Raw genomic sequence first — 27,325 nt, forward strand, 5'->3', positions numbered from 1 at the left:
TTGTTTCTGGTTCAAAAGTCCTGCTCCTGGACACTGGCTGTGTGACCCTAACCAAGTAACAACATTCCTTTGAGCCTCAGTTCCCTCATTTGTACAACAGAAATAATAATACTTTTAATATCTAACCCACAAGGTTGTTGCCAGGCTCAAGTAAGAGGATGTAAAGCTCTATACAGAGTTCAGTCGTTTCTATTACCTCTGTAACCTTATTATAACCAGCATCTCACCAGCACAACTACTCACCTCCAGTCTCCTGGAGGGCTGAGCCTGGAGTCAAGAAGACGGGTTAGAATACTCCCTCAGTCACTGACTAGCTGTGTGATCCTAGACAAGTCACTTAACCTTGGCCTGCCTCAGTATAATCATTGGTACAATGATAAAAAGCATCTTCAGAGTTGCTGTAAGAATAAAAATAAGATATTTGTAAAGAGCTTTGCGACATAAAGCACTATTTTTCGCAAGGCCAAGAAGCCTCTAGGCGAGGCGGTGGGGGAAGGAGGGGGAGTAGCCGGGGGCGGGGTTGGGAACCTGTCGCGAGACAGAGACACTCGGGGAGATCTTTCCCGCCGTTCCCGCCTCCCGCCCCCACCCGGAGTTTATGAAGCACGGGCTTCTGCGGAGCCCTTATCTCATTTGCTGTCTTTGACCTGGCGTGAGTAAAAGCTTTTTGCCTCCCTCGCTTCCCCATCCCCGAGGCTTTCCCTGCTCGCTGCCGGGTCTGGGGCGCACGCTGCTGACACTTATGCTGGGGCCTGGGCACTCCGGGGCAGTTGGTGCACTCACCCTACCCAGCCAGCTTTGCCCAGCCCCTTTGACCCATGTGCTCTACCCTGCCAATGCTGCTTAAGTGCGCAGGCGCGATAGCTCCTCGGCACCGGTGCTCACCGCACGCGGGGTGGGGGAACACGTCCGCCGCGCACAGCTCGGGCGGGCATCGGTATTTGGTCCTAAAGAGATGGGAGGGTTCTGAACGTGTGCCCTGCTACTCGCTGCGCCTACGTTTGTAGTCTTGGGTCTGTAGAAAAGACTCGTTAAGGCCCCTGAGGGAAAGGCAGGCCCAGACTCTTCTGGGTCCCAGGGTAGGTGTAGGGAGGGTCCTGGAGGAGGGGGCCTTCAAGACACTGTCAGGGGAGCGAGGGAGTGAGTTGCACGATTTGATTGGAGTGCAGAGTGTATTGCGGAGCTGTGGTCACGTTGAAAAGAGAGAAAGGCATAATAAACTTGGCATAAAAGTGGTGCTAGAAGATAATGTCACCCGCCTTCCCAGGGTTGTTGGTGAGGTTAAATTGAGATAGCATTCTGTAAAGCACTTTGCAAATATTAAAAGCCTATAAATGCTAGTAATTACCATGAACCATTTTTAGGTAGTAAAGAGGCACTGAAAATATTTAAGTAGAATGATGTGACCTCCTCTATAAAATGGTTTATCCAGTGGGCTTTGTGAAAAATAGGAAATGACACGTTGAAACGAGGGGTCACAGCAGTGGACTTTTGTCCACTATCTGTTGTCCCAGGACGAAACTAGCTAAATTTGGAAGTTGGTTTCTGGGTGATAGATTTTTAACTATATAGCATATTCACTACTAAGACCTAGAGGATTTGTGGCCTTTCGAAGGAGAGGGAGTATCACCACCATAGGATACATAATAGATTTGGGGTTAGAAGCACCTTTTAGAGATCATAGAATGTAACCCTCTTCATTTTTCAGAGGAATATATTGATGGATTGAATGTCTTGCCCAAGACAGGTAGAAAAAAAACTATGGAACTAGGATTCAAATCCTTGTTGTCTGACTCCAAATCCAATGTTCTTACCACCACACTATCAATATGTCTTTTAGCACTAAAAATGCAGTAGGAGATACAAACTATTACAAGACGAGAGGGTATTCCTTTTAAAAAAAAGTTTATTTATCTTTTGCTTAACCTCACTCTCATTGTCAAAAGTTACTCTTCCTTTTCTCTCTCATCTCTTCCCTCCAGAACCAATTCTTGTAATAAAGAGGGAGGAAAAACACATCAGGAAAGTTAACCAACTTAGCAGCCAATTCTAATAATGTATGCAGTGTTCCACTGCCATAGTCTTCCCCTTCTCATGTTGTCTAAGAGCTTAGTTTCACTGAGGAAATGAAAAACGTGTGAAAAGTTAGTACTGTGGAAAGAGCCCTGGTTTTGGGTTTAAATCTTGACTTTGCCAGAGAGTGGATTAGATGCCCGCTGAAGTAGATACATCCTTTCTAGTTCAGAATCTATGATTCTATAAAATAGTGTGTAGTAAATGCCCAGTAAGTAGTACAGGTATTTGGTGCTGGATAGGAAGTGACCACCACAATGGCTAGGTTTGAGGTAGGATTTGCTATTTGGGGAGAAGATGGCCTTCTAGGTGGGAGAAGCAGTACAGAGGAGTTATGATGACAGCTTGACTGGAGCAGAGTGCTGAATAAGGAATGGGAAATAATAGGCAGAGGAGATTGGGGAGTCAGTGAAGATCTTTAAGGAAAGAATGACAAGAAATTAAGGCTTCAGGCTTGAAAACATGGCAGTGCTATTCTTGTTTCTCAAGTTAATTGTGTTTCCCTGACCCTGACCTTTCTTCTTTCTCCCAAAGCATTTAATAGAATGGATTCAGTTGTATGTTGGTGGAAAGGGACTCTGCTCCTCAAACCTTAAATTTCTTAAATGGCTACTCTAGCCCTGTCCCCTAACCCTCTGCTGTAATGCCAGCACCACTCATTCAACCTCTCTGCTTCTGAAATTTTTCCTTGAGGCACTTGAGGCCCAGTTTTTAAAAGAAGTAATAATAGGGTGGAGGGGGAAGGAAATCAACTTTATACAGTTTTTGCTTTGTTATTTTTCAGGTATTTTCAGGTATACTTGTGCAGATGTCCCAGGTGCTTCGCTTCTATGTCCATTCTTCTGGTCATGAGGGAGCAGCCTCTGGGCACATCCAGAGGAAACTCAAGGGGAAGCTGACTGAGCTACAGGGTATAGAGACAGAACTGTGTTATAATGTGAACTGGACAGGTAAAGGATCTGAATGCTTGCCTGGCTTGTTGGGGGCTGGGGGAAGGGGAACCTGGGTCAAGATGAAAGGATTATGGGCTTAGAACTGGAAGTGATCTTAAAGGTTATCTAGCTCACCCCTCTCATTTTACAGATAAGGAAACTAGAGAATTGATTTAGATCAAACAGGTAGAAAGTTGTAGAACTAAGTCTTGAACCCAGGTACCAGATAGTTGAAAAGAAATCCTCCTATGGGTGTTAAAGATAGCAAGAATTTCTCTAATTTTGGAGAGATCCAACCATACTAGTACACAGTCCAGTTAAAAAACAGTCTAGGGTTTTTTTTTAAAGTTATTTTTGTGGGGCAGCTAGGTGGCACAGTGTGCCGCAGAGCACTGGCCCTGGAGTCTGGAGGACCTGAGGTCAAATTTGGCCTCAGACACTTAACACTTACTAGCCATGTGACCTTGTGCAAGTCACTTAACCCCAGTTACTCTGCCTTCCCCCCCTCCAAAAAAGCAAAAAAAAAAAAGTTTTTTTTGCAAGTTCTTGCTCTTTCAATTTGCTTATGATGTGACTTTTTATATCCAAGTCATAACTGTTTGAAGGCTATCTTGGTATATAGTGGGAGATACTGTTCTCTACCTAATTTCTGCCACACTGCTTTTCAGTTTTCTTATCAGTTTTTGTTAAATAATGAATTCTTACCTCCACTCTGACTTTTTTAAAATTGGGAGTTTTATTTGTTTTTTTTTTCCTATGCAATTGCACTTGCTTTCAAAAATGACATTCACTTTAAAAATCTTTTCTGTACAGAACATTTTCATGGGTCATTCACTGTGTGAGCTTCACACATAGTTGTTTCTAATAAACTGCTGGGATCATTAAGCAACACAGATTTAGCTTATGATTATAAAACCACATTATCCTCCCTGTCATTCTGTTGGCTGTATTCCTGGTTTCTCAGGAAGGCAGGCAATAAAATACAGCTATGCAGACAAAAATATGCAAAGCATAGTAACCAGTAGAATAGATAAAATTGGGACTGGACTTTCTCAACCAAGTTATCTCAGTTTTCATTTACAGTATGAATAGAAAGTTGGGCCAGGGATAACACTGAAAATGCGTAGGTCCTTATACCTGCAGGATTGAGTAAACAGACATTTGGTCCTTGGCAGTTGTCTCTCTTTGGGCTCTGTGAATTATTCTCTAAGACTAAGGTACAGAGCTGGCCTGCATTGTTAGAACAAGTTTCTTCATCCTGGAGTTTTCTGGTGCCATTGAAATAATAAATCTAAACCCCTTTTATTAATTTTGAAGGACTGCCCTGGGGAGCTTTTAAAAATGTCTTCCTGGTATTGTTACCTTGGGTGGGGGGGATTTATGTTAACTAAATCCATATATTTAACTATATTTCTTTCCACTAGTTAAACTAAAATTTGATTTTAATGTTCTATGTTGTAATGTTTAACAATAAAAATTTTAGCTATTAAGAATTAAACACAGGGGTGGCTAGGTGGCTCAGTGAATAGAGCACCGGCCCTGGAGTCAGAAGGACGTGAGTTCAAATTCAGCCTCAGACACTTAATACTTACTAGCCATGTGACCTTGGGCAAGTCACTTAACCCCAATTGCCCTACATTGCCCTCTCCAAAAAGCAAAAAGAATTAAATACAAAATTGGAACTTATGATGTTGCATGTATTGAGGAAGTGCCACATGGGACTAAGGGTCAAGAGCCTGCTTTACTTCTTCCACAGCTGAGTCCCTTCCAAGCCCCCAGGAGACAAAGAAGCTGGAATGGCTATTTGGATGTCCCTTGGAGTCAGATGATGTGGCAAGGGAGTCCTGGCTTTTGCCAGGCCCCAATGATTTACTGCTTGAGGTGGGACCCAGGTGAGTTTAGCCCTTGTGTAAATCATCTGTTCTGTAAATTATCCTGCCTTCTACCAGCTTTTACCTTCCCTTTGCTTCTGCTGCTTCTACCTCTTGGGATACTTTTTGTCTGTTTCTCTTTCTACCATTCCCCCCAGGGAATATATTTAAACTTTTCCTATTCTGCCATCAGCCATTTCCTAAATTTTCAGGGAAGAAACTGAGGAAGGAAGACTGTAATAACAGCTTTTATGAGTTCCCAGGGATGTTGACTTCCCTTGTCTCTAGACCAGAGCTCATCAGTCTTTCAGAAATGGTGGGTCAGGGGGAATAATAGGTTAAATTAATCAAATATTTTTTAAATGTGTAAGTAGGCACTGAAAATACAAAGACAAAAATGAAACAAACTCTCTTCAAAGGGGTGGCATTGTACAGTTGGAATAATAATTAAATGGCTTTTCCAGTTAGTGTATGGTAACTGTAGGACTCTGGTTTATAATCCAGATCTGACCAAAAGTCTAGTTCTCAGAAATAACCCATCATCAGATGTCACCTAAATGTGTTACATCTCAGATTGAATGTCTCCTCGAGGGACTCCTGAGGGGAGCATTGATTTGTCAACAAGATCAAGTGCTTATTATGTACCAGAAATTGAACTTACATACTCAAGGATCCTCAGGGAAACATATGTGTGTGTATATATACCTGCATGTATTTGCATGGGCACCTACATGGCACAGTGAATAGTGTGCCAGGTCTGGAGTCAGGAATAGCTGAGTTTAAATATAGCCTCAGACACCTACCAGTTGTATGACCCTGAGCAAGTCACTTAACACTGTTTGTCAGGTCACTAAAAGTCAGACACAACTGAGAAACAACTGAACAACAACATATGTATTTGTATGTGTGTGTGCATGTAAAATATCAGTCTAAAGTAGTCAAGGTGATACATCACTAAGCAGTGATATATTCAATTATATACCTGTTCAGTGTAATGTTATTAACAGAAGAGAAATGGTCTTCATAGAATCTAGAATGAGAAAAGCCAAAGTAAGATATTATCGGTAGTCTTCTAACACTGGATATTATAGTTCTAATGATGATAGAAGTTCCAGAGAGATGCATTTTTTAGATCCCAGCATTGCTTGGCAGACTAAGCTGTTAGTAAATCCAGCTCTCTTTGCTGTGATTCTTTGTTTACCACATAGCCTTCTGATCTGTGATCTTGTGTCCTGAGTGACTGAAGTATCTACCTGGAGGGAATACTCAGTACCATTTGAAAAGAATGAATTAGCATTCCAGTTTATGTAAAATTTGCTTATGAGTTTGGTTAGTGTGGATTGGGTTTCCATCCTATGATCATGTCTGGTGGGCTGACAAAATAAAGTGTCTTGCCCGAGGTGATTAGGATTCTACCAATTGTGAGAGGACCTGTTTGAGCTAACAGAATAATTTCTATCATTGATTTTAGTTGGAACAAAGGGGTGCAAAGTAAAGTGTGTGTATGCAGGGGTGAACAGAGAGATTCAGGGATGAGTTAAGAAATGAATAATGAAATAAAGACTTGACACATGGCTTCTGTAAAGTGGTCAACAACTCTGAGCTCATAAGAGCCTATGCAGATAAGTCTGTCAGGAACATTCTAGTGAGGTATGTCTCTGGAACAATTCTGGATTAATGTTATTCGGTTGTATTTGACTCTTTGTGACCCCATTTGGAGTTTTCTTGGCAAGGATACTGGAGTGGGTAGTAAAATACAATTGTCCTGAGGAAGGGATAGGCAGTCAGGCAAGGGGATTAGTGGTGTATAAGGATGTTTCCTCTTTGTGTCATATTTTTACTTCTCTTTTTTTTTTTTTTTGGAGGGGGGAAGGTAGGGCAATTGGGGTTAAGTGATTTGCCCAAGGTCACACGGCTAGTTATTGTGTTAAATGTCTGAGGTCGAATTTGAACTCAGGTCCTCCTGACTCTAAGGCTGGTGCTTTATTCACCGCACCACCTAGCTACCCCGTATTTTTACCTCTCTTGATAACCTTGGCTACTTTGCCCATCCACATCATTTTTGGTCATACTTTTGGTATATGGGTTTTAGGAAGTAATCATCTTCTTTTAGACTTTGACTCCCAGGGAATTGTGGGAACTGTCTAATCTGATACAAGGGAGGATAGGGTTTGGTTTTGGAGCAGATAAGATTATATTTGTGGATTTTTAGCCCTAAATAGATTATGTGTGGGAATTTAACTTTAAGCATTTTGTCTGAAGTATAATATGATGGTGCTTGAATAAACTCTGAAGGTAATGATGACAAAGGCCAGGGAAATTCTCATGTCAACTTGTAAGAGGTAAAGCATCCTTCTTAGAAAGCTCCTAGATTCATTGTGGGAACCCAGCGATACTTGACATTAGTAGTGCTTCATTGTCCTTTCTCAACTTCTCCTAGGTTGAACTTTTCTAGCCCATCATCTACCAACATTGTGTCTGTGTGCTGGGCAGCTGGGCTGAGGGCTGTGGATCGAGTGGAGACAACTCGACGCTACCGGCTCACCGTAAGAAAATACTGGCTTCGGATGAAGGACTGATGACAGGGAATTTGGGGGAGGAGAATTATTAGAATAAGATAAACAAAGTTATTGAAATAATTTGGTGTAGTAGGGAAAGAGCCTGGCATAAAGGGGTCAAGGTGAGAGGGTACAAACTCTGCTACTAATTTCTCTTCCTGACTATCTCTTGGTTTCCGAATATGTGTCTCTTTTTGTTTCCTTTTTATTGTTTTGTTTTATTTTTTAAATTAAATTACATTTTTTTGGTTACATTTTAAATTCTGAACTGTCTTCCTCTTTCCGTCCCATCCTCCCTCCCTGCTTTGCACTGACATACACATAAATGTGTGTGTGTGTGTGTGTGTGTGTGTGTAAAAACCATTCTCTGCATACTTTTTTTTTTTTAAAGCAATAGGGGTTAAGTAACTTGCTCAAGGTTACACGGCCAGTTATTTCTGGGTGTGGTGCTGAGTATCCGAGTCCAGATTTGATCCAGGTCATCCCGACACTGGAGCCGGTGCTCTTACTCGCTGAGCCACCTGGCCGCCCCTTCTCTGCATACTTTTAATTTATTAATTCTTTCTCAGGAGGCAGATATTTTATAGATCCTTTGTAGTTGATTTGAGTATTTATAATACTTAGAATAACTTAGTTTTTCACAGTTATTCTTTGAACAATATTGCTGTTACTGTATCCAATGTTCTCTTGGTTCTGCTCATTTCACCCTTCATTTTTTCATGCAAGTCTTTCCATGTTTTTTGAAAATCAACTTGCTTAGCATTTCTTACAGCATAGCAGTATTCCATCATAATCATATGCCACAATTTGTTTAGCCATTCCCCAATTGATGGGAGCTCCCTCAATTGCCATCACAAAAAGAGCTGCTATAAATATTTTAGAACTTATAGATACCTTTTCTTTTTCCTTGATCACCTTGGGAAACAGACCTAATAGTGGTGTTGCTGGGTCAAAGTTTTATAACTCTTTGGGCACAATTCCAGATTGCTTTCCAAAACAGTTAGATCAGTTCATAGTTCCACCAACAGTGTATTAGTGTCCCAATTTTTCTACATCCATTCCAACATTTATCATTTTCCTTTTCTTTCATTTTAGCCAATTAGATAGATGTGAGATGATATTTCAAAGTTGTTTTAATTCGCATTTCTCTAATCAATAATGATTTAGAGCATTTTTTCATGACTATATAGCTTTGATTTCTTAATCCAAAAACCCATCTATTCATATCCTTTGACCATTTATCAATTGAGGAATATTCTTATAAATTTGACAGACTTTATCTGAGAAACTTGTCTATAAAATTCCCCCCCTCCTCCCCGCCATTTTCTGCTTTCCTTCTAATTTTACTACATTGGTTTTATTTGTGCAAACCCTTTTTAATTTAATATAATCAAAATTAATCCATTTTACATGTCACAATTCTCTATCTCTTTCTTTATAAATTCTTCTCCTATCCATAAGTCTAATAGGTCATATATTCCATGTTCTTCTTACCCCTCTCATTGTTTATCCTGTTCTCTCCTTGGTTCTCCCTTCAGTTTACCTCTGCCCCCTCAGCTGAGGAGAAGGCTATTGCTTTAGCTACCATCCATGATCAGATGACAGAGCAATGCTTCCCCAGGCCTATCCAGAGCTTCTCTACAGGGAATCCCCCTGCCTCCTGCAATGGTTTTATTGATATCCTGGCTGAGGGAAGAACTGCCCTAGAGAAGGCCAATAAAGAACTAGGTTTGTATCCTGGGTGGGACCTGGGCATTGGGGAAACCTAGGGTTACCAATGGGGAGCAGAGAGAGAGGAGGAGGAGAATGAGATACCCAGGGAGGGTGGGCAGGAAGGTTTGGGCTCCAGGGGTTAGCAGCCTGTGATCTGATCCTTAGGTTTGGCCATGGACTCCTGGGACCTGGACTTTTATACCCGCTGCTTTCAGGAGCTGAAACGTAACCCCAGCATAGTGGAGGCCTTTGACCTGGCTCAGTCCAATAGGTGAAATGAGTTGGGATACTTGTAATTTGTAAGGGAAAGGCAGGGTTTGGTTCATCAGTGGCTTGGGTTTCCTTTTTGAGCTTTTTGTGTCCAGTATTGTTGCTCCATTTCTCAGTTCTTGATGTTAAGGGACTGCTCTCAGAAAAAAACCTCCCTGTGCGATCCTAGGCCCCTTCAGTTTGTACTAATAGTAGATCTGGGGGAATAAGCCAGGCAAGAATGGTACCCTCTGAGAAGGTATGGATGAGGAGCTCTCTTCATTATTGGAGGGACATCCTTATCAAAAAGGTATTTTTCAGTATAAACATTGAAGAAGTATTAAATTGGGGGTTGGAAGTGCCAGTGGTGGAGATGATATGTATAATCCAAAGTAACAAACCCAAAACCCCACCATGGTTAGTGTTGTTGGTTTGACTGATGGGATGTTGTAGCAGCAAGCACTCTAGCATACCCAGGAGGGCTGCTAGCACAGGTTCTTTGATCTGCTTTTCTAAAGGAAAGCAGCTCAAAAAGGGTCAATAACCTTACTTTAATCAATCAAACATATTATCATTTACCTAGTTCAGGGGAAAAAGTCAGCACCCTGAACTTCAGAGAATACAAACAGAAGTTACAAGCAGACAAAAATACAGACAGAGAAAAATAACACAATTCAGCAGACAGGGCTTCTAGCTGTCTGACCATTACGTCCATACCTAGTTAGTCACTGGAGAGAGAAGCACCAGCATCTGGGTTTTCAAAGCCGGGGGGCTCAATGTCTGGCTGCCCAGAGTGTCATCTGGTCAGATCACACAACTCTTCCTAAAGTGAGCCCCAAAGCAAAACCTTGCATCAGAGGTATATATAGCCTTCTCCAGGGTGAGAGAACATCACAATCCTCCTGACCCACTTGACTATGAAGTAACAAAAGTTGTGCCTTCCTGAAAAACAAGCCTCCCTCAAAGTCACCTTCGCCTGTGGGCTCTGCTCCCCCCTTCAGCAAACTCTTCCCACCACAGACTCCATGTGACCACATTCAGCCTATTAGGGGGCAAAGTTTATTTTCAAATCAGGAAAGGTCCTCAAGTTCAATTTAGGCTTATTAAGGGGCAGGGAAGATCTTCAAATTCCGATTACCATTACAGATGTATCAAATTTCACATTAGAAAATAAGACCTTGGTGGCGGTTAGGTGGCACAGTGAATAGACCCCTGGCCTTGGAGTTGGGAGGACCTGAGTTCAAATATGACTTCAGACACTTAACACTTACTAGCTGTGTGACCATGTCACATGTCACTTAACCCTAATTGCCCTGCCTTCCCCCCTCCAAAAAGCAAAACAAAAAAAAGAAAATGAGACCTTATTAAAGACTTGAATTGAAAAGAGCTGGCAGGGGCGGCTAGGTGGCACAGTGAATAGAGCACCGGCCCTGGAGTCAGGAGTACCTGAATTAAAATCCAGCTTCAGACACTTAACACAAAAACTAGCCACGTGACCTTGGGCAAGTCACTTAACCCCAATTGCCTTCTAAAAAGCAAAAAAAAAAAATCTGGCAAGTTGTTCAGATTCCTCATTGTATCGCTCACCCTCATAATTTTTCCCTGTGTATCTATCCTCTTCTAGTGAACATAGTCGACACTGGTTCTTCAAGGGTCGACTTTGGGTTGATGGGCAAGAACTGGAGCACTCGTTGTTTGATGCCATAATGAGCACCCAGGCAACCTCTAACTTCAACAATGTCATTAAATTTTGTGACAATAGCAGGTAAGGGCTAAGACTGGGGAAAGCCAGGAGTTCCAACTTCAGCCCCTGTGAGCCTGAGGTTTAGAGCAGGGGGCCCCAGGGCTTTGTTTGGGACAGATAGATGCCTTTGTCCCAGCACTCAAGTGAGGACTGTGCCTGATGGTTCTTATGTTGTCAGTGCTATCCAGGGGCAAGAAGTACAGTCCTTGTGCCCTGAGGACCCTTCCAAGCCGAGCCGTTTTCAGAAGCAGAGAGGGATAAGACATGTCATCTTCACAGCAGAGACTCACAATTTTCCCACTGGTGAGCTAGGAGTCAGGGTGTGGAAAGCCTTGGGGTTGTGGGGTTCTGAATCCTTGATACAGAAATAGGAGTTATTGGGGAGGGTTGTGGTTTGGGGATATATTATTTTTTAAAGGAAGCAAAAACTGTATAAGGAGAAGAGGGACTAGGAAACCGGATTCACTGTTTGCTGAGGGCCTTGGGAAGGCCCACATATTTCCGTGCTGGTCACTGTATCTCCTCTTTTCTCTGCTCTAGGTGTTGCTCCTTTCAGTGGTGCTACCACAGGAACTGGGGGGCGGATTCGAGACGTACAGTGTACTGGCCGGGGGGCCCATGTCGTGGCTGGCACTGCCGGCTATTGCTTTGGCAATCTGCACATCCCAGGTCTCTTCTAAATAAAAGTCCCTTGCTGTATTTAATAGATCTGTCCTGGTAGGCGTGAGGACACTCTGCTTCCTTTAGCAGAAGGGAATGACTTGTCTCTACCAGGCTTCATTGGAAGGTCCTATAGTGGATGGGCTTTCGTTGGTGGTGGTGCTTATTCTGTAAGGGGATAGAGTAGTTTGGTAATACAGGGTGTCCCAGAAGTCTTGGTGCAGTTCTAAACTATTAAAGCTATTATAAGATTAATATTTTGTCATCTATTATATTAAAGTTTTAATAGTTTAAGATTGCGCTAAGATTTTGGGAACACCCTGTATTACATTGATAGCCTGTGGCTCAAATCCATATTCTCTTTGAAATAGGAGAATTCTTATAATGAGAAAATTATGATTTGCAATTCCTTTTTCCAAATATACATTCATAACAAAGGTGGGGCCATCTCTAGTCATCCTAATCTATATCTTGCCAATGGATCCAGATGGCTCCAGGGGACAAAATGAGACTGGTGACTTTATACAGTCCCCCCTTAAATCTAATTCACTTGCAAGTCATGGCATCACCTCCCTGACGTCATGGTCCTCTGAGAATGGAGGGCAAACAGCTTAGCAAGGTGCTGCTGGGGAGGTTGGGGTGAGACACAGGGATTCGTTCCTACTCTCTTCAGTCAGCCGGGCTTTACAGATGGCCCATGAAGCCTGCATATGATCTGAGATGTAGTGATGGATCTTGTTAATCCAGCTGATTCTCACAGTTTCCATATGACATGGGTCTATATGCCTCTGCTTAAGTCTCACAGGTATCCTCTCTTCCCTGTAACTCTCCCAGGATATAATTTACCCTGGGAAGATCCAAACTTCCAGTATCCAAGGAACTTTGCCCATCCTCTTGAAGTTGCAATTGAAGCAAGCAATGGGGCCTCTGACTATGGGAACAAATTCGGGGAACCAGTATTGGCAGGTAAGGCTAATGGGCAGGAATCTTATTTATCATCTGGGCCCTTCAAATAAGTATAGGGTAAAGTGAGGGAGCTAGATTCCTAGGTCTTGGAAGGGAAGAGCCAGGGTCTAAGAGATCTGAATGCTTTATGTGGTCACAGCTAGAATGCATAGGTTCACTATGTATTTTCCATGCTTTTTTTCATTTGATCTTCACAGCCACCCTACAGCACAGGTGCTACATGAATTATTATCCCCATTTTACAGATGAGATAAGAGCTTTAGCAAGGTTAAGTGACTGGTCCTGGGGCACATAGTTAATAAGTAATTAGAAGAAGAAATGAAGCTCCAGTTTTAGTAATTCAGTAAACCAGTGTTTCTCCCATTGTGCCATAATCCCTGTATATCTTTGAGAAGATTGAGGGCTCAGCATTGGGACTACTGAAGAGTATGGAAGCTGGGCAGTCTTCATTGTTCTCTGGATGTCTCTTCTATCCAGGCTTTGCCCGATCCCTGGGACTCTGTCTCCCAAATGGGCAGCGGCGGGAATGGATCAAGCCAATCATGTTTACTGGTGGTATTGGATCCATAAAGGCTGAGCATGTGAACAAGGAAGCCCCTGAGCAAGGTGAGGTCCTTCTCATATGTACAGGTCTTAGGAAAGAAAAGATTTCATCTCCTAAACTGAAGCCAAGTCTTTTTCAAAGTCTAAGAGGCATGGGGAATTACTTTCTCTTACTTGCTGCTGTTCTGTTCTTGTGGCAAGGTACCACCTTCATTACATATTCTCTTCCTCCTCTCGTTTTTCCTTTTCCTCTAAGTCAGTGAAGAGGCAGCATTGTGTAGTAGATAGAGAGCTAGCCTTGGAGCCAGAAAGAACTAGGTTCAAGTCTTTCCTCTGACATATAATGGCACTCTATGACCATAAGTTGAAGAGAAAGAGGTCTACATTGGTTCCTTACTGGGAATTTCCCATGCCGATAAAATCATAGGTATAGATATCCACCACCAAAAAAAAATTTAAGTTTAAAAAAATTTTTTAATATTTATTTTTTCCTAATTACATGTAAAAACAATTTTTAGCCTTTTTTTATGGTTTTGAGTTCTAAATTTCTCCTACACTCCCTGCCCTCCCCCCCATTGACAAGGCAAGCAGTTTGATAAAGGTTAAATGTATTCAATTATGTAAAACATGAAAAATTAGTTTTTAATAAACATTTGTTACTTGCCTGCTCCTTTTCTAGCCTATAATATTAGTTCTCTTCTCCTATGTTATTGGGCTAGAGGAAAGGTTTCGCTTGGAGACCCCATCTTGGGAGACCCCAAAAGCAGGGCTTTGCTGTACCTCTCCATTCTCTAACTCCAGCTCATCTCACTTCCCTTCTTCACAGGCATGGAGGTTGTGAAAGTTGGGGGGCCTGTCTATAGGATTGGACTTGGGGGTGGAGCTGCTTCATCCATCCAGGTGAGTAGAAGAAGGTGAAAGATGTGGGCTGGATGCCAAGGTACACAGGGAGTAAGATCTTTGGCTCTGTCCACAAATAGGTTCAAGGAGACAATGCTAGTGACCTGGATTTTGGGGCAGTGCAACGAGGAGATCCTGAGATGGAACAGAAGATGAATCGGGTGATCCGAGCCTGTGTGGAGGCACCTGGAGGGAATCCCATCTGCAGCCTTCATGATCAAGGAGCTGGTGGCAATGGTAAGGAGCTGCAGGATGAAATATGGAGCCCAGAGCCCTTTTTCCCAACACAAGTCCCCTAGACAGGGTTAGGGAGGAACTTTTAGGAATAGCATATGGTCTTCTTCCCACTGCCACACAACACTGTGACTTCCACTATTCCTTCCAGATAAAAATCCTAGTTCATTAAGGGGAATAGGAACTATGGTAGTAGGTGGGAAAGGCAGGGAGTATGGAAACGAGCAGGGAAAAACTAATATTAAGGTCTTCCCCTCCAAAGACCCCCCCATGCCCCAGAGTAAGGTTAGGTAACTAAAATTAGATCTGACATGGAGACCTCTCAGTCTGAGGATCTGTGTATTGTGTGCCTGTCTGACTCCTGTCTCACCCATTCTTCTAGGGAATGTCCTGAAGGAACTGAGTGATCCAGCTGGAGCCAAGATCTATACCAGCCGTTTTCATGTATGTCAGTCCACACCCTGTTCCATGTTGTGCCTTGAAGAAATTTGAAGTTCCATTACCATGCCATACACATACCCCTATAGTTGTTCCAGGTCTCTAACCCCAGGAATTGGAAGAAATCTGAGGGAGTCAGAGGAGAAGAAACAACCTTTCTCTACCTTTCTGGCTTATTTAAGTCCATTCTGCTTTAGCTGTCAAGGGTCATCTGGCCATCATTATCTTTTCTTCTTCTGTCTCCTCCAATGTGGTGTTATAGTTGGGAGACCCAACGCTGAATGCACTGGAAATCTGGGGAGCTGAGTACCAGGAATCAAATGCCCTGCTGATGAGATCTTCTCATCGGGATTTCATGAACCAAGTCTGCTCTCGAGAACGATGTCCTGTCTGCTACGTTGGAACCATCACGGGAGATGGGCGGGTGAGAAGCCTAGACAACCAGGCATGGGGATGAACAGAGGAGAGGGGAAAATTGCTTGCAAGGAAGGATGGGTTGGAGTCTTATAAAGGACAGGATGGGTCTGCCTAGAACAAGGGTAGCTAAGTGTCATAGTGGATAGTGTGCCAGGCTTGGAGTCAGGAAGACCTGAGTTCAAATGAGGCCTCAGACATTTACTAGCTGTGTGATCTTGGGCAAATCACTTAACCTTTGTTTGTCTCAGTTTCCTCATCTGTAAAATAAGCTGGAGAAGAAAATAGCAAATCATCCCAGTATCTTTGCCAAGAAAACTCCCAAAGGGGTCATGAAGAATAGGACAGAATTAAAATGACTGAACAACAAGACGTTAAAGAAGAGGCATAGTGATAATTGCAGCCCCTTGGGGGTGGGGGTATGGCAGGGGTGGGGGCGGGGAGTGGTGAAGAGTGTTGGACCTGAAGTCTGGAGGACCTGAAGTCTGGAAGACCTGAATTCAAATTCTGCCTAAGACATAAACTAACTGTGAGCCCTTGGACAAGACACTTCACTTCTCAGCTGCAGTTTCCTTATCTGTAAAATAGGGATGATAGCAATAGTGTTTACCTCAAAGGATTGTTGGGAAGATCAAGTGAGATTACAAATGTTTGACTCCTTGAAAACCTTAAAGTACTATATAAATGTTTGTAGATATTAGGTGGGAATGTGTTCAGGAAACGGGTGAAGTTTAGAATTGTATATAAGTATGTGGGAAGCAAAGAGTAAGAGGAGAGAGTAGCATGGGTGATGGGTGTGGAATGTGGAGTCTGTGATCCTTTGTGGAGTTTGTTTATCTTTTTCTCTTTTTTGTCTCTGTCTAGATTGTGTTAATAGAAGACCGAAAATGTCTTGTGGGCAAACAGGATCATGGAGATGGGCTGTCTGTTTTACCCTCAACCCCTGTGGACTTGAAATTGGACTGGGTGCTAGGGAAGATGCCCCGAAAGGTACTGAGATGGGAATAGCAGAGAGTGTTGTCTAGAAATCTCTGAGGCTGCTTCCAGGCCTCCCACCCCTTTATAACTGCAGACTCTCTTCTCACCCCCATCTGATCCTCCCCTTGTGTTTTTGAATCTCTGCCTGATTTCCTGACCTCAGGACCTCCAGTATCCTGCATTTCTCTTCCAGGATTTCTTCCTTGAGAGAGTTCCCTGCGTCCTGCAGCCTCTGGTGTTGCCTCCTGGGTTACGTGTCCTTCAGGCTCTCGATAGGGTCCTTCGGCTTCCTGCTGTGGCCAGCAAGCGCTACTTAACTAACAAGGTACTTCTTCCTTCCAAGGGCCCATCTTCCAGGAGGCCTTATTACAAGAAAACTGAGCTTTGCCCAATTCTCCAAGCTTGGTCCCTTCTAGCCCAGGGGGAGGGGACAAGATGGGGAGAGTTTGGGTAGATGAAGAGGGGAGTTGTAGTGGATTTTACCAGAGGACAGTCTCTCAAGTTCTTCTACTCCATCTGTAGGACCCACATGACTAAGCTTCATCCTAGGCTTCAAGCACCAGGGGTTTGAATGAGGGTTGTGCCAGCTGAGTTGGGGTCATTTCTTCTTCCCTGCTCACTCCCTCTTGGGGCTGAGGACCTCTTTTTTTAGTTCTTGATGCCCCTTTGAAGACATCTCATATTCTTTACTCTCTTCAGGACTACATAATTCCTTTCTTCTCCCCACTTCTCATGAATCACTGCTATCTCTTCCTGGATGTATCTCGTTATTGTGTCTTAATGCCTTAATCCCACAGGTGGACCGGTCAGTAGGCGGACTAGTGGCTCAACAGCAGTGTGTGGGGCCACTCCACACACCTCTAGCCGATGTTGCAGTGATGGCTTTGAGTCATGGGGAACTGGTAGGGGCAGCCACAGCTCTAGGAGAACAGCCAATCAAGAGCCTGCTGGACCCCAGGGCAGCTGCTCGCCTGGCTGTGGCTGAAGCCCTCACCAACCTAGTGTTTGCACAGATCACTGAATTACGGGTGAGGTTCCAGCCCTGTCCCCAATCCCCAAACTCTCTTGACTATCCCAGTCCCATAACCTTTACCACTGCATCTTCACCATGACCCTTATTTCACCTTCCTGTCTCCCTTGCCTCTTTCCTTTAACCCTTCACTTCTTTGGCATCTCAGCCCCCCACCTGGTGTTTCTCTACAAATACCAGTTTCCCAACTACCTTGGACCTTATACCCATATAGTCTACACTCATAATTTTCCATCCCATCTTACCTCCTTTTGACTCTTCTCTCATATCCCAGTTTTCTCTAACCCTCACATGTCATTCCTTGTCTCACTCAGGATGTGAAATGCAGTGGAAACTGGATGTGGCCAGCTAAGCTCCCTGGGGACGGAGTGACCCTGGTGGATGCCTGTGTGGCCATGGTGACCGTCATGCGTGCCCTGGGGGTGGCAGTGGATGGTGGCAAGGACTCACTTAGCATGGCTGCTCGTGTAGGAAATGAAACCGTGAGGGCTCCTGGTGAGATGGGACGACCTTAATAAGATAATGAGGGGAAGGTGAAGTGGGAAGAGCTGGAAAGCCCAGGAAAGTTAAAACAGAAGGAGGCCTTGTGGAGGTGTCAGGTGGAGGGAGAGGTCAGTGTGAGAAGCTGAACTCATCTCATCCAAGTCTTCTTTTCTTATACTAGGATCCCTAGTAATTTCAGCCTATGCTGTTTGTCCTGACATAATGGCCACTGTGACCCCGGATCTCAAGAACCCTGGAGGGCAAGGTATCACCCCCTTTCCTGAAAGATCAGAGGTCAGGCAGGTCACCTTTCTCCTTTTAACAACCCTTGGCTTACACACCTGGAAAATGGAGAAGGGAGGCTGGGGCATGCTGAGAGTTGTGGTCTTTGGGGGATCCTCATACATGCAGGTAGTATTGTCCTATATTAGAGATACAGTGAGTTCAGAGCTGCCTGGCTCAGTAGGTAGAAAGCTGACTTTAGAACTATGAAGACTTGAGTTTCAGTTCTACTTCTAATACATGGCTGTGTGACCTTGGACAAGTCACTTAACTCTCAGTGTTCTAGGCAACTCTTTTAAGATTCTAGGTTGCAGAAAAGATGCTGACATGCATTGGTAAAGGGAACATTCTCATTTGGCAGTTTTCTATACAAATGAAATCACAAGTCTGTCTTCCTATTCCTTTCCCTATCTGGTTTCCTTTCATTCCCTGCCCTCAAACTTCCTTAATTTTTCAGGACGTCTTTTATATGTGCCTCTGAGCCCTGGCCAGCACCGACTGGGGGGCACCGCCCTGGCTCAGTGCTTCTCCCAGCTTGGGACAGAACCTCCTGATTTGGATGTTCCCGATAATCTTGTTTGGGCCTTCACTGTTACCCAGGGGCTGCTGAAAGGTGAGTGAGTCACAGGGACCAGAAGAGTCAGGGACACAGCACTGAGGGCCTAATCCATAATTTAATGAAGATGAGAGGAAGGGGCGCTTATCTCTCTAGGATCTATCTGTTACCTCTTCCTGGTTCTATCTCTCTTGTCTTTCTTTGCCTGACTTTTTCTCTGTGAAGGTGAGGTATGGAAAGAGACCAGCCTAAGACTGATGACCTCTTCCTCTTTTTTCCTTAGACCGTCTCCTAAGTTCTGGCCATGATGTCAGTGACGGAGGTCTCATTACTTGCATCCTGGAGATGGCATTTGCTGGGAATTGTGGGATAGAAGTGGATCTGCCCTTTCCTGGGGATGATGGTGAGAGACTCAAGGGTCTAAAGTTTAAGCCCATCTCTCCTCTTCCCATTTCCCTTCTCCATTGCTTAGACTGATTTTTCTCATCTAAATGGCCCAGCCTCTATTCCTTTCTCAGACATCCCATGTTCAGCGTCAGTTCTACTCATCCCTTTGGTTCCCCATTTCCTGCCATCCCTCTTGGACCCTTTGCCCCATTGTGTTCCTACTTCTCCTTTCAGTGCTCCCAGTGCTGTTTGCAGAGGAGCTGGGTCTGGTACTTGAGGTTCAAGAGCCGGATGAGGCCCAGGTGCAAAAGCGGTTTCAGGATGCAGGCCTCACCTGCCTTTCCATAGGCCGTACAGCTGGGGATGGCCCCCATGCCAGGGTAAGAAGCTGGGAAGGAGCTGGGCAAGCTAGAGTTCTCAGGACTTGTAGCCAGGATGACCTCTACCATTTTTATTTCTCCCCTCCCCATTCTCCTCAGGTTCAGGTGGCAGTGAATGGAACAGTTGTTTTGGAGGAGACAGTGGGACAGTTACGAGCATTATGGGAGGAGACAAGTTTCCAATTGGAGCGATTGCAGGCTGAGCCAAGCTGTGTGAATGAGGAGGAAGCTGCGTTGAGAGAGCGGAAAGGGCCTTGCTATAGCTTACCACCTTTTCCTATTGAAATCTCTGTGCCCCATGAACCTGGTGAGATTAGAACCTGAATGCTTAGCTTCTGGGGAAAAGGCAGGAGGACAAGAAAGAGAGAGATCTAGGGGATAAGAGCTAGATGCTTGGCCTGCTAAGTTGAAGGAGTTGGGGGGGAGAAGGGGAAGGGGGCAGGGCAGGTGGATGGACCAGATTCCTTAATCAGCCTTTGAGATTGTTTCTGCCTCTCCATCCAGGAGGCCCTGTCCCTCGAGTTGCTGTGCTGCGTGAGGAAGGAAGCAATGGAGACAGAGAGATGGCAGATGCTTTCCACATGGCTGGGTTTGAGGTAAGCAGAGAAACAAAAACCTTTACCCTCACAAAAGGAGAGAGCTGGCAACTAGAGGTACCAGTCCTAGGAGTTTAATTTCTAATATGACTCTTACTCTCCCAACTTTAGGTTTGGGATGTGACAATGCAGGATCTTTGCTCTGGCACCATTGGACTGGACACATTTCAAGGTGTGGCCTTTGTTGGTGGCTTCAGCTATGCAGATGTCCTTGGTTCTGCAAAAGGTTGGTTTTTATTCCAACTTTCTTCTGCCAGATTCCTTCCCTATCCCCAGTTGAAGTTCCTTTAGTGTAAAAGGTCCTTTTTTCTTGCCCTCATCTGTTCTCAAAGGACCCAGTCTCCTCTGAAATTATTTCTAGCTTTTAACCTTATTCCACTTAAACTGGGTAAAGGGGAAGAAGACAATACAGTAATTGGACAGATAAGCTCATTTCTTTGCTTCTACTTGCCCTCAGTAAAATGATGGTAGTTTCAGGATAGAAGTATCATAATGTGTACTGGAAATGAAAATCAGTTCTAAATCATCCAGCCCCCTACAGATTCCTGTCTTTCTTCTGCCTCTCCTGTTTATGAAACTCCCTATTTCATAAACATTCCTTCTGTCATTCTGTTCTCTGGTGATCTCCCATATTTTTTTATTTTACATGAATTAAATTTTTTAAAAAATAATATGTAGTTGGTTACATATAGTTTTTAGAGTTCCAAATTTTCTCCTTCCCTCACTTCCCTCCTCTCTAAGATGGTAATTTGATATAGGTTATACATGCTAAATCATTTAAAGCATACTACCTTATTAGTCATGTTGTGAAAAAAGACACAGACCCAAATGCAAAAAAAAATAAAAAAGAAGAAAGTAAAAAATAATATGTTCTGATCTATATTCATATTCCATCAGTTCTTTCCCTGGAGGTGGGATAGCATTTTTTCATCATGAGTCCTTTGGAACTGTCTTGGATCATTGCATTGCTGAGAATAGCTAAGTCATTCACAGTTGATCATTGTACAATATTGCTGTTATTGTGTACAACATTCTTCTGGTTCTGTTCACTTCACTTTTAATCATTTTGTGCGAGTCTTTCTGAAATCAGCCTGCTCCTCATTTCTATAGCACAGTAATATTCCATTACAATCATATACCACAACTTGTTCAGCCCATTCCCCAACTGATGGGCATCTCCTCAATTTCTCATTCTTTACCACTACAAAAAAGAGCTGCCCTATGTAGCCCTTTGGGCACGCTCTCAAATTGCTCTCTATAATGGTTGGATCAGTTCACCATTCTACCAACAGTGTATTAGTGTCCCTGTTTTCCCACATTTCTCCTCCAAATTTTGTCATTTCTCTTTTCTGTCATAATAGCTAATCTGACAGGTGTGACATGGTACCTCAGAGTTGCTTTAATTTACATTTCTCTAATCAGTAGTGATTTAGAGCATTAGCTTTGATTTCTTCATCTGAAAGCTGCGTGTTCATATCCTTTGACCATTATCAATTGGGGAATGACTTATAAATTCTTATAGATTCTTATGTGAATCAATTTTCTGTATATTTGAGAAAGGAGACTTTGATCCAAAATACTTGCAGTAAAAATTGTTTCCCAGTTTCCTTCTAATCTTGGTTACATTTATTTTGTTTGTGCAAAAACTAATTATTTCTTTTTTTGGTTTGTTTTTTGGAGGGGGGAAGGCAAGGCAATTGGGGTTAAGTGACTTGCCCAAGGTCACATGGCTAGTAAGTATTAAGTGTGTGAAGTGGTATTTGAACTCAGGTCCTCCTGACTACAGGGCCAGTGCTCTCTTCACTGTGCCACCTAGCCGCCCCCTAATTATTTCTTTAAAAAAATATCTTATTGCTGTGAGCTTGACAAACAAGCATGAATATTTCCTTATGTAAAGCTTCCATCTTCTTTCCCTAAAGTTTGTCTTTCTTATTCTCCATCCCCAGGCTGGGCAGCAGCTGTGACATTCAATGTCCATGCAAGTACAGAGTTGCAGCGCTTTCGTAGGCGAACTGATACCTTTAGCCTGGGGGTGTGTAATGGCTGCCAGCTGTTAGCTCTACTTGGCTGGGTTGGGAGAAACCCTAATGAGGATGAGAAGGACCCTACCCCTAATAGTTCCCCCACCCAGCCTGGCCTTCTCCTTCGGTCTAACATTTCTGGTCGCTTTGAGTCAAGATGGGCTACAGTGCGTGTGGGCCCTGGGCCAGCCCTGATGCTTCAAGGAATGGAGGGTGGAGTGCTGCCAGTATGGAGTGCTCATGGAGAAGGTAAAAGTAACCAGAAGCAAGTGGTACATAGGGTGGGTTATAAGGTCTATGATGGATATGGAGAGAATGAGATGTTAGGACGGGTGAGACCCGAGGAGGTAAGGATTAGGATGATGAAAATGGAGATCTAGGCATATGGTGGGGAGGGAGTATCAGCAAAGACAAAAAGATAGGCACAGGGTATGAATGGGGGAGGCAGAAGAGAGAAAGGCAAAGTTGAAGTGCTGGTAGAAAGATGAGAACTGTGGTGGAAGGGCTTATTAGTATTAAGAAAGGGAGACAGAAGATGAAAGGTGGACTGGGGAAAAATAATGAGGAAGTGAGATCTGCACCAAAATCAGTAGAGCTGGGTGGGCAAAGGACTGAGCATGGAGAAGACCCAAAGGTGGGGCAGGAGTAGATTGGAATCCCAGGACAACAAACTATTCAGAACACAGAACCATGCAGCTTCCAAGATAGGGAATTTTATTTTAGTGCAAGGGAATCAGTGGATGATAGAGCTTTGTATTGACACTTTTCCCGATTTCCACAGGTTATATGGCTTTCTCATCACCTGGACTCCAGGCTAAACTGGAAGCAAAGGGTTTGATTCCACTCCATTGGGTGGATGATGATGGGAACCCTACTGATCACTACCCCTTAAATCCTAATGGCTCTCCAGGTGGTGTGGCTGGTGTCTGCTCCCAGGATGGCCGCCATCTGGCACTTATGCCCCACCCTGAGAGAACGGTGCGGCCCTGGCAGTGGGCATGGCGACCTCCTCCATTTGACAGTTTATCTACTTCACCTTGGCTCCAACTTTTCACTAATGCCCGACGCTGGTGCCAAGAAGGATGTTGAGGACCAAAAAAATTGTGCTTCAATCTGCATTCAGACTTTGTCAGTTCTTTCCCTAGAGGTGGATAGCATTTTTTTAAGTCTTTTGGAATTTTCTTGGATCATTCTATTGCTGAAGCTATGTCATTCACAGTTGTGAAACATTGTATGTTTCTCTTAATGTGTACATTCTCCTGGTTCTGCTCATTTCACTTTGTATCAGTTCACATAAGTCTTCCCATGTTTTTCTGAAGCCATCCCCTTTGTCATTTCATATGGCACAATAGTATTCCATTACAATTGTATGCCACAGTTTGTTCCGCCATTCCCAAGTTGATGGGCATCCTCTCAGTTGCCAGTTTTGCCACCATAAAGAGCTGCTATAAATATTTATAAATAGATCCTTTTCCTCTTTCTTTCATTTCTTTAGGATATAGACATAGTATGGCTGGGTTAAAAGCTATGCAGTTTTATTGCTTCTTGGGCATAGTTCCAAATTGTTCTTCAGAATGGTTAGATCAGTTCACAACACCAACAGTACATTAGTGTCCCAATTTTTCCATATTCCTTCCAATATTTGTCATTTTCCATTTCTGCCACATTAGCCAACCTTTTATTCTTTTCTGATAATGTGTTACATAGATATTGCCCTAAGGAAGATAGAAACCTATACTTTCCTAGTCAGGATACTTAACTACTCCATGATCCTACTCTAACTCCCATCCCAATGTCCCAGGTCTCAAATACCTGTGTTTATAATTACACATGTATAAATAGGGACATTTATACATGTGTATATATACATAGAACTCTAGGTTGTCAGTCTTTTATCCTTATTTTACAGATGGGAAAACTGAAATAGACATAAATAACTCTTCCAGGAACAAACAGAATTTGAGGCAAGATTTTAGCACATAATAGGTGCTTAAATACTTCTTTGACACTGTAAAAAAAAATCAGTACTTTAACCTGACTACCAGACTCTAGACATCTTTAATATTCCCAGCTGGTACAAACTTTGGCACCTCTTTAGTGATCCATATATAGTATTGCATATGATAGCAGAGTGTTGTACCATACCTCATCCCCCAATAAAGTTATCTTTCCTCAGTACGGAGTACTTAATAGACCCTTAATGTTTATTGAACAAGTGGCCAAAGACTAGGGAAATGGATGAATTAGTGCATCCTTTAGGATTTCTCCAGCAATGGAAAGGTAGAGGAAGGCCAAGAGAGGTAGTTGGGAGTAGAATATGGATCATTGTGTAGGCTTTGGAGACTTGAGTCTTTTCTTCCTGGTCCTTGTGCACAGCAATGGCTGTGGTGGTTTTATTTAGTTCATTGATCCTTGCATGCAAGTGCTCAAGAAACATTTTTTCAAATGGAATTTGAGAGCACCAGAAAGCCCCAGGACACTTCTCCCAAGTAACTCCTCACCTGCTGGACCACCTCCTCTACTGTCAAGTGGAGTTTCTCTGCATCTGAGTGGGCTTCAGCCCCACTAGGTGATCCCTGTGCAGCAGTTTCTCCTGGGCCACCAAGCTGTCCATTCCAGTCAGTCTTTTTAAAAACTGCTCAGAACTGACAATATTCTGTCATTTTCCATTAGTGTGCTTACTCTCAACTCTTTCATTTATTCTCCAGAGTGTTTGGAACAGGGGTTCCAAAAGGTAAAAGAAAGAAAGATCCCAGAAAGCTGTTTTTAAAACACCTCAGCCCAGATCCAGAGTATCTGAATACTGCTCAACTGATCTTTAAGTCTATGGTGCCTTTAAATAAAATGGAATTTCCCTCCTTATTTCTATCTTATCTATGAAACCTAGGCTGGTCTTCGGCTTGCCCCCTTAACTTGGGAGGCCTACCACACGGGTGGAAGTATCCTTTTTGATTGGCTTCTTAATCTAAAACTGGGGAGATTGGAACGTCGCCCTTCTTTTCCTCCCCTCACTTTCTGTTGCACTCTTCTGCATTTAGAAGGTGAAGATCACAGTTCACCCATAGCATGGGTGCCATGACCTGAAGTGAAAGGAGGCCTTCTTTTCCCTACATCCTCTTTTATCTTGGCTCCAGAAATGGAACTGGAAGTACTTGTTTCTGTTCTGTGTTGTTCTGTTTCTGGTGCTAGAGGTGATCTCCATTAGCCTGGGGTGTTTTGAGTGACCTTGAAGCCAGCATTGCAGGCTGGGTAGTGAAGCCAGATGGACCAGCATGGGAGTCCTGAGAAGCCAGGCTGTCTGGCTCCCCCTAGGAGGGTATTAGTTTTGGGGTGGGGGAAGGGCCCTCTGTTCTACAGGAACTGAGCTAAGCTATGAACCTAATCTCCTTCCCCTCCACAGAGACTGAGGTGGTATAAGGGGGCTCATGAGCTGGGGGAGTAAATTTGTGATTATGCTTTCTGAAATAAATATTGCTTTGTCAAAGCTAATTTTACTATCCAGGGGTTAAATAGGACTAGAGTCCAAGAGAGCCCCTCTACACTTAAGGGAACACCATCGATGGAAGCTGGAGCCAGTGGCAGAGAAGCTAGACCACAAATCCCCGTAAGTACCAGAGAACCTTGGGAGAAGAGCGAAATCTTACCTAGCTGGACTTCTGGTAGTGGGAGCCAGGGTGGTCAGTGTTACATCTATCCACTGTAACATCTGAAATGATTGCTACTACCCATGCTTTTTTTTTTTAGTTCAGCTGAAGCATAATAGATTTTTGTTCCACCTCATTTGAACTGTAAATCTGTGTTTCTTTTAAACACATGGCCCAAATCCCACAAAATTCCAACATATTGTGGGATTGTTTTTCTAATCCATTCTCATAACTTTCATATTATGAACAATTTCTTCACATTCACAGGACTATTGTGAACCTCTATCCTGTCTTCTTTTTTCCTCTCTTTACTTCCACTTCTTTAAAAATAAGAAAGTGCCTTCCCTCCTACTCACGTTTCAGAATGAAGCTGGAGAAAATCACAATCTTGCTGACTGGTTCCACTACAAATTTGTTACATAACCTCAACGAGGCCCTCACTGCTGCCAAATAGTCCTATACTTCTACAATCCGTCTATTTAACTTACTGTCCTACTCACTATAACAGCTCTTCCCAATCTTTTTCTCCCTTCTCAAACTTCCCATGGCAACCCCTCTCCCCACCCTTTCAGCTGAGACCCTTGCCTTAATATTACATTGAAAAAATTGAGGCCATTTGCCTAGAGCTCTTTTCCCCTCCCCCTCATCTTGCATCACTCAAATGTCTTCTATACAATTACCCTGTCTCTCCTGAAGAGATGGCTCTTCTTACTAAGGCACACTGTTCTACATACATTAGTAATCCCATCCCTTCCCATCTTCTTTAGCAGATTGCCTCATCATCCCCACTTGTGTACCTCTCCCTGTCTATTGTCTGCTTCTCCTGTCTACAAACATGCTTCTGTCTCTACCCCACAAAAAAACCTTCATTTGATTGACCTAGCCATCCCCATTAACTATCATCCTATGTCTCTTTTGTGGATAAATTTCCTTGAGAAAGTGATAAGTAATTGGTTCTTCCACTCCTTTCTTCTTACTCTCTTCTTAATTCTGTAGTCTGGTTTCTGATCCTCATTATTAAACTGGAACCTCTCTCCCCAGAATCATCAGATCTCTTAATGACCAAATCTTAAAGCCTTTTTCTCAGTCTTCATCCTTGACCTGTCACCTTTGACACCCATCTTCACCTTAATATTCCCTTTTCTCCAGGTTTTTATATCCCTGCCCTCTCCAGGTCCTCTTCTTACCCATCTGACCACTCTTTCTCAATCTTACTTGTTTTATCTTCATCTAGGTTATGCTTGATAACTCAATGTCTCCCACAATATGTCCTGGGTTTGCTCTATACTTTTCCTATGGATTCAGGTATCATCTCTATGCAAATGATTTTCAGGCCTATATTTCTGTTTATTGGACATCTCAAACTGACATTTAAAACTCAACATTCCAAAATTCAAATCAGGTTCAATAAGGAACCTGACTTCCTTAGTACTAATGAGGATACCACCATTCTCCCTGTCCCCATCACTCTGACTCACAACGTAGATGTCATTGTCATCTCACTCTCACCCCAACCCCTGCCAGCATCCAACCTGTTGTCAAGTTCTGTCCATACTACCCCTTATGACATTTCTGGTATATGTCCCCATCTCTCCTAACTCTACCATCACCCTAGCACAATTGGCCCACATCACTTCACACCTAGACTACTCTAATATTGCCTGCTGGTTTAG

At 43.4% G+C, this 27,325-nt stretch overlaps 1 protein-coding gene across 3 annotated transcripts; it reads left to right on the plus strand.

Annotated features, from left to right (window-relative positions):
• The first annotated feature begins 540 nt into the window (after nt 1–540).
• On the plus strand, nt 541–25,497 carry PFAS (phosphoribosylformylglycinamidine synthase). Of its 3 annotated transcripts, none has more exons than XM_069104122.1 (28): nt 541–652; nt 2,858–3,023; nt 4,762–4,897; nt 7,317–7,422; nt 8,973–9,162; nt 9,313–9,418; nt 11,021–11,161; nt 11,319–11,443; nt 11,681–11,809; nt 12,635–12,766; nt 13,244–13,372; nt 14,136–14,209; nt 14,290–14,446; nt 14,826–14,887; nt 15,144–15,305; nt 16,160–16,285; nt 16,467–16,598; nt 17,071–17,301; nt 17,618–17,798; nt 17,968–18,051; nt 18,526–18,681; nt 18,908–19,027; nt 19,246–19,391; nt 19,491–19,698; nt 19,896–19,987; nt 20,099–20,213; nt 21,934–22,257; nt 22,790–25,497. In XM_069104122.1, the coding sequence occupies exons 2-28, from the start codon at nt 2,882–2,884 to the stop codon at nt 23,095–23,097; spliced, it is 4,014 nt and encodes a 1,337-aa protein (XP_068960223.1). In that variant the 5' UTR covers nt 541–652; nt 2,858–2,881; the 3' UTR covers nt 23,098–25,497. The 3 variants fall into 3 exon arrangements, with proteins under 3 accessions (XP_068960223.1, XP_068960224.1, XP_068960225.1); XM_069104123.1 differs by lacking the exon at nt 541–652 and adding an exon at nt 859–1,079; XM_069104124.1 differs by lacking the exons at nt 541–652; nt 4,762–4,897 and having other exon boundaries at nt 2,901–3,023.
• The last annotated feature ends 1,828 nt before the right edge of the window (nt 25,498–27,325 follow it).

The sequence above is a fragment of the Petaurus breviceps genome, unplaced genomic scaffold (assembly GCF_028583685.1).
Source record: "Petaurus breviceps papuanus isolate PSGF00001 unplaced genomic scaffold, PetGlider_PUasm1.0 673, whole genome shotgun sequence".
NCBI lineage: Eukaryota > Metazoa > Chordata > Mammalia > Diprotodontia > Petauridae > Petaurus > Petaurus breviceps.